This window comes from Centruroides sculpturatus, unplaced genomic scaffold (assembly GCF_000671375.1).
Source record: "Centruroides sculpturatus isolate CEXI.00-Female unplaced genomic scaffold, Cexi_2.0 scaffold1326, whole genome shotgun sequence".
Classification (NCBI taxonomy): Eukaryota; Metazoa; Arthropoda; class Arachnida; order Scorpiones; family Buthidae; genus Centruroides; species Centruroides sculpturatus.
Genome location: NW_019385907.1, coordinates 46255 through 54325, shown reverse-complemented (window position 1 = coordinate 54325; position 8071 = coordinate 46255). Strand labels below are relative to the sequence as shown.

The window sequence follows — 8071 nt, the reverse complement described above, 5'->3', positions numbered from 1 at the left end:
GTATTCGGTTACGGCTAAAGTAAGTCCTGTATATTTTGTGATTAAAAAAATGGAAAGCGAACTGATTTGGGAAGCAATATACAAACCATTCTCTTACGAGGTAATTTATTTTTACATAAAAATAAGTCGTTACTTAGTGCAACTATTTAGTTTTTTAAGAGATATGTCATATGCAAGTAAATAAAACATTTATAATTATTTTTTGCAAATGTTGTTGCGTAGTCAGCATATCCATTCATCGCAATGAAACGGTAATTCAACTGTATATTAAAAATAGATTTTAAACTATATGAAATTTGTAATTGCAAAAATACGAATAGATTTCTCAATAATCTAAACGGAATAAAATATCAAAATTAATATGTAAACTAAAAAGTCTAAAATCACTTCTAAACTTTTCATTCATCATTACTTCGATTGTTATATACTAATTCTTTTATATATTATATTAATATATATATATATATTATATGTTATATGTTATATGTTATATATTAATTCTTTTATTAACAAAAATAATTCCTATGCTATCATAATATTTCGAGAACAATGACAATTCAGCCGTCTCTTCAGCTTCGTACGATAAACTTATTGGTAAATGCTAAAAATACTTGTAAATGTAAATTACTTATTTATTAACACTCCAGCGATTTTATAGACATTCCAGCGATACCATCAATTTCAAATCCAAGTGCTAATTGACACAATATTAAACATATGATATATAAGGACGCAAAAAATCAACCGGAAAACTGCCGTTAAACGTCAAGTGGTTCAGCAATAGCGAAAGCAATTGGCATTTATTGGCAAATACAGGAAATTAAGGAATGATACATGAATTACACACGGGTGTTTGAGTTGAGTTCTACGGTTTCGAAACCATTACAGTTCTGTAGAAAATTTTCCATAGAACCATACAACTCTACTCGTTTACTTGTACGCAACTCATCTAGTCACGTCTTTACCGTACATGCATGCGCCAATAAATGTCGTTTGCTTTTCTCAAAAATCGAGCAACACTATGCCGCTCTTGCTTTGTGCACTGCTGGAGAGGCAACAGTATTTTATTAGTCTTTTGTCTCATGTTCTCACGCATCAGCAATGTTTCCAGTCGCAGTTATCGTTGTCTCTGACTTGAGAGATTCGTGTGTCAGAATTAATACACTATTACTCATTCTCCCGACGTTCAGGGACTGTTAATTTAATAGAGAGGTTGCGGCCGACATTTTCAACGCGAAAACGTGTACGTCGGCCGTTTAGCGCCGCTTTCCTAAAGACCTAGAAGTTTGGAAATGGTGTTTAGAATATCGAGCATGATTCCATTGACTATCCAAACTCCATTGTCAAACTTCTAGGCTTATAGGAAAGCGGCGCTGAACGGACGACGTACACGTTTACGCGTTGAAAACGTCGGCCGAATCCTCTCTAATAATTTCCACAATGGAAGAGTGAAAGGAGGTTTGACAAGTCAGACAAAGTCGGACAAGCAGAAAGAAATAATTGAACTTCAGTTAATTAATGTTCGTTTTATTTCATTAAAGTTCACACAGTTTATGCATTTTATTAGTCATAAAGTGATAAAGATTAGATGAGTTTTGTTGGACGGCTGAAGAGGTGAGGGTACAATAGAAACTGGGACGACGAGGAAGTAGGAGTAAAAATATGAAGAAAAATGCAGACGTAATTTATGTACAACTCCTTAATGGCATGTTTTCTGTTATCTGTCGAAAGTGCTTTGCATGTAATAATTGAATATAACAATTTAAAATTATAACACAGTATTATCTATATTACCTAATATGTTCATACATTACAAACTTTTGAATGTCTAAACAAGACTGTAAAGCAAGTTACTATCATATTCAACCACTGTTGTATTTATTTAAACTCAAATATAAATCATATATTTTCGTTTACTTGAAACTATTTGTTTTAATTGATAAGTAATTTACTTTGACATGTATTTTCACTATTCACCAACACGTTCTGTCTGTCATCCTAGGCTAAAGAGTGAAGTGAATTGATATTTATCCAAAATGTTTCTCGAAATATTGAGAAATTGTATGAATTACATTTTAATAAAAACGTTAATAACACTATAGTTCAAAAGCGTTATCGTTGGTGTGTGACAAGTTTTAAATACTTAAGCAAGAAAGTGTGCTTAATTAAAGAAGAATACAGTAGTTATATATGGACAAAAAATTAAAGAAAGTCGATTTATTCTAAATAACTATATTTAGAAGTTTAGTATTTAATATATCTAATAAATAAAAATTAATAATATCTTTCAGATTTGGCTAGCAATCGCTATTACGACAATTGTTGTAGCAATAATTCTGTCGATAATAATGAAATTCAATCATCGCAATGGGACAGACAAAAGACAATGGAATATAAAACAAACATTATGGTATCTTTTTGGAACATTATCTACTCAAGGTACAATACATAAAACCCATTTCATCAATATTGAATAGATTAATGAGTTTACAAGAATAACTTTTATATCTATGATATAGGTGGAGATATAGATCATATAAAGAAAACCGCATCTAGAATAGCGGTAGGACTGTGGCTGCTGTGCTCCAGTGTTTTAGTTTATAGTTACAGTGGAATATTGGTATCATTCTTGAGCGCTCCAGTACAATTACCTTTACCGACAACATTTCCCGAACTGGCGAATGCAGTTAAAGCTGGAAAATTGTCATGCGGAGGTTATAACAGAGGAGGAGTAAACAAATTCATACGGGTAAACTATATATTTTAAGTGTGTACGAAAGCGAATGAAATATATATATAATTACATAACTTATATTGGTTTAATTACATATATTGGCATGTACAAATCGAGATAAGTATCTTATGAACTCTTTTTTTTCCAAGATTGCCGATATATTAATTTTGTCTTAATTTAGAATTCCACTCCTCTGCGGTCTTGATGATAACGAGAGAGGGGGCTTTACCCATTTGGAGGTTGATTTGGAGGATCTTGAGACAGTTATGATTATGCTGTGTGATGATGATGGATGAATTATTGGCCATAATTGGTTTGGCTTACAGATTGAACTTGACTCTGTTCGTTATGGAGTACACTGGGTCAAAGGTGTTATGGCCTGTTCTCAGTTGTTTTCCATCTGGCTGTTTATTGTTTGCTTTTTTACAATTAGTGCAACAGGGAACCTTGTCCAGGCGTCGGCAGTTGTCGAAACGGTGTTGTTTAGTGCAACGGCTGCACCTGAGGACTCCTTGGCATTATGATTATAGCAGCAGCAATTAAAACAGAGAACGATCGGTATATAATCATTGGCTTTTACGTTAGCCCATGATATGGACAAGTGCTTTTGGGTAACAATTTATTTCCTAATTGTGACTGCGATGATGATTACTGGCAGATCACCTTGATCCTACCTTTAAGGAGGCTGATTCTGACTCAGATAAAAATTCGTCTTTGTTTATCTCTTGAAGAGTTTTGTTTAGCTCATAGGCAAAAGTCAAAATGTTCTTGTCGTCCACCGAGTTGGGCACATTTACGAAGATTCTTGGCTGTTTTCTCTTGGATATGATGCCTTTGACCTTATTTTTTATGTAGAGTATCCCTGTTAAGGTCAAAACTTTCGGGTAGAACAAAGGATATTGTTCTCACCGAAAGTTTCTGTCGCGATAACCCATGATAGAATCAATGCAGACGAACGAAATTTTTGCATATTTATGTCAGCAGTGTCCGTCGAATATACGAAGATCGGCTCCGATGGCCTGACGGAACGGCTAAAATCTCACCGATAGTTGGCCAGTAACGGTCGCGATAACTCACGATTGAATTGACAGAACAAAACACATCATGTATCGTTCGATTTGGATTAATATGACGAATAACGATGCACACCGAACCTAACCCGGAAATACCCTCAATCGGATTAACAGTGTCGGAATGTGAACCACGTGGTTGCGGCCAAAAGTAAATCGTAACTTTCGAAATATTTATCGGATTTTAACGAGATAAACGGTATTCGACGGCGCAACTCTTCACTATAAAGTGACATATAAAACACTTACAGCCAATGCGTAAAACCGGCGAAATCGTGATCAGAAACATTGCTGATTTTAAACACAACACACCACCTCAGAAACATCCGCATCTTCTCAATGAGACACTAAAAAGATTTCTACTGATGATTATGTTATGTTAATACCTACAGGATAACATAACTGCTTGGCTTCTTTAACTTTACGGTACGGGGGATATAGTTTGCAATTCAATTCTCGGCTTTTCAACGAATTCGTACATACTGCCCAGTGCAGAGATTAGTATCCTTCATTAATGCAAGCGCTCGTTCTGGCAACAATGACATTGCTTTCTGAAATAAGGACCTGTGGGTCTTTAGGAGTCGTATCTTAGGAGTCGTATTCCCTATTTGGTGACGCAGCAGAATGTTCTTCAACAATTGATGCGTAATCTCTTTTGCCTTCCCTCCTTACTTTAATGTCTGTGATGGTAATCAATTCTTGGCAAGTCGACGGCCGAAAATATCGCACGTTTTGCTTTTTTAGACAGGATCACAAGCATCGAAAGTCTTTGTTGGCGGCAAAGTCCAATCGTGAGAGTATTTAGTCTGGAAGTACTCGGAACAACTTTAAATATATTGTCAGAAAATGTAATGTTTTCATAGAGCAATGACAAATAAGTATGGAAGAACCGTTGTCGATGCCTGGCTACTTTTTCCTGTTTACTATTAATTTTTTTTAGCAAACTTTCCTAATTTTCTGTTTCATACAGCTTTAAAAAATTTCAAAATTTGCTATATCTCCCATTTCTCAAAGAAACTAAGTAATCAAAGTTTCAAACTTCAAATTATTTGGATTTTTTTCTATATTTCGAAAAGGGCATTCCGGAAAATTGGTAATTTTGTTAAAAATGAAGCAAATTTAATGCGCAAATTTGCACAAAACCTCTCTTATAATTTAATTACTCGATGATGGTTTCTTGAATAACCATATAATCACAAAGTGAAACTAAGTGTAATACTAAACTTAAACCTTACATAAAGTTCAAAAATAACTTTCAGATCGATTAAAAATTATTCATCTTTCAAAAGATTTCTTCGAGTCGACGATACCTAAATTAGAAAAAATACAACCAATCGTAACAAGAAAAATCTATATACATTACGATTCGTACATACGGTAACATCGGAATATTGCAAGGGGCGCACACTGATCGAGTCAACTACGTAAATGTAGCCAAGCTCTATATGCAGAGCTATGCATGTCTATTGCAAGTTGGGGCAAATTTAGAGACGTACTGTATAGTAACACTGCTACCTTTTCTCATTTCGAGGAAATTTAATTCCGTTCCCAGACATTGTGGACGTTCTGCTATCGAGATATAAAATAAATTAACACTTTGGGTTGATTCGAAAATTGAAATTTTTTACCTAGATTCCAGTTATTCACGTTGTGCTGTGTCTAAGATTACCCAACTCTTTCCAGTACAGTACGTAAACTCCATTTGTTACAAGAAAAATTTAAAATAAAAAATTATATATGAATATTGTAAAAATCTGTGGAGACTGTCTTTTGCCGAATTTATAGTAAATAATGGAGATTAAACAGTTCTTGTAACCGAAATAAAGTATCAGGATGTTTCTGCTTTTGAATTATGGCTGACGCTTACCTATTTTAGATTTACGATTTATTTATTGTTTAGCATTAGTGATTGCACAAATTTTCAATATTGTAATATTATTTTAAAATTAGAAGATTCGAACTTTGACAGTCTCCAATGTTATTTGCATTTCATAATTTATGACAATACTTTTTCAGCACAGACTAATCATTATTTATTATGTTTCTGCACAGGAATCGAAAGACGGTTGGAGAAAAATCATAAAAGATCACATATTAGAAAATGGTAATTTCTTGGACGGAGACGACGAAGTAATTTTTCGATTAAAACAAGGAAAATTCGCATTTATTTGCGATATATACAGAATTACGAAAATGAGAAAAAGAATAAGAGGAAAATGGTACATATCTGACGATGTTCTAGGAACTTTTTCTGTTGGTTACGTCGTCAGACGAACATTTCCAGATAGAAAGAACATGAATAAGTTGTAAGTGTTTATACTTTTTTAACTTAAAGCAAATTATATTTCGTAATATTGATCTAATGGAGGCCGATAATAATCTTATTCGATTAATCGTTATTTTCACAGAATCATCAGAATAATAGAGTCTGGAATCAACGATGTAACGTTTCCAAGAAACAGAATTCCCGATGATGTAACTGAATCAGAGGGGAAACCGCTAACTTTGGAGAACTTTTACGGACATTTCTTTGTCCTCTCCATTGGATATTTACTGGCGCTAATTTCTTTTATAATAGAAAAAGTCGTTGGAAAATTTAAAAAATCAAATTCGTTGCATTCGGAAAATCAAAGTACAGTACATCCGGCAACTTTGATTCCGCTTAATTAATTGTTGAAATTTCAAATCTTTAACACAACTTACTTCATTATGTTCACAATTACTTCAAAACAACATTAACTTCAAATTGACTAATATTTCACCTTTCGAATTAGTATGACCTTTAACATAATTATCAATATATGAATTTGTATAACTATCAAAATCTTGAAATTATTTATTTATTTTGAAACTATTTAACTTTAAAAAATTAAAAATCTCAATATAAGCTACACAGAATTTCTTAATCTCGAGTGAATCTAAAATTAAAATAAATCTATTTCATTATCGAAACGACTTTCGAAGCATGCCCGCTATCTCTATCTTAGCAGTTATCTCTACGATCCGGAATTTTTTATGTAAAAAGTTGACTAATTTGATGGCTGGAATGGTGGACACTTTCTTTTAAAATAGTAGAAAATTGGTTCCGTATTTAAAATCGGATTATCCATATAAGTTTTATTTATGATTCACAACATTTGTGAATTAATATATGCAATTTCACTAGTAACATAACTTTACCGAGAAATGACATTTAATTTTCTGAGTTAGCATGCAGGAAAACTCAAAATCCGATACATATAGAACTGCAAAACTTTAGTTTTCCTCATAGTGAAGCGAAAAGGTGTTATAGTCATATATCATCACTATTTCTATGCTGTTGAATGTAAAACGTTGCTGGTTTGCTAAAAGCAAATTTTTGTAAATCGAGAAAGATATCTTAACATCTATAGACATTAAAATAGCGTAATTTATCTTTACAGTGTATTCTACAATCAATGCATTTAATGCTACATATTCTGAGTTTGGTGTTTGTATAAACTATCTAATTTTTGCTTGGTAAAGACATCTTCTATCTACTTCTCACATTTTGTGAGATTTTTCACTGCTTTTAGTTAGTAAAATTGCGTGTTTCGATCAGTTTTATTTGTCCTACAGAAATTTGAAAGTTTGAATGGATAAGACATTGCGAATTGTGTGTTCATTCTCAATTAATTTTTTTGGCATTTGTGACGACTTTTGAATCTTGCCTAATCAAAAAAGCATGTAACTGCTTGAAAGCGTGAAAATTTTCAGCATAAAACTTTTATGCAATAACTCAGGTGTCCCATCTCGTTTCAACCGATTCTGACTGTTTTCCGAATTTGTTATATTTTTGTAGATTTCCGCAACAAAACGGTTAGCATTAGTAAACTCTATCCGAACGCTTTTGCACAGGGGATGTAAAACGTGTGCAATATAAATGAGGCTCTTCAGTTCTGTAAACAAATCTTTAATGAATGCAAAAGCAGTAACGTGCATTTCGTCAGGTACTGTACTTTTATGCATGTTTATCGAAGAAATGTTTAAATGCGTTATGCTGTACAACTTTATAAAGGTTTTTGCCTACTTTGAACATCAAGGTCACAAGTATAAAAATTTATTTCTGGCACTTTGCTGTTGGGCTTGATGTTTAAAAAATGGCGGAATGAAGTCTTACTTAATTAAAGAGAAGCGAAACCCTGATGGAGTCGCTTGTTTGATAGGTGCTTCACATTTTCGATATAAGGTAAAGTCGAAATGATGATTTATGTGGAAATTGTTAACATTTCTATTATTTTTTACTTCA

At 33.0% G+C, this 8071-nt stretch overlaps 1 protein-coding gene across 1 annotated transcript; it reads left to right on the top strand.

Moving 5' to 3' along the window:
* Nucleotides 1-2341: 2341 nt before the first annotated feature.
* LOC111612512 lies at nucleotides 2342-6886 on the top strand. Its single transcript, XM_023353744.1, has 4 exons — nucleotides 2342-2439; nucleotides 2520-2749; nucleotides 5857-6110; nucleotides 6213-6886. The coding sequence occupies exons 1-4, from the start codon at nucleotides 2349-2351 to the stop codon at nucleotides 6472-6474; spliced, it is 837 nt and encodes a 278-aa protein (XP_023209512.1). The 5' UTR covers nucleotides 2342-2348; the 3' UTR covers nucleotides 6475-6886.
* Nucleotides 6887-8071: the final 1185 nt, after the last annotated feature.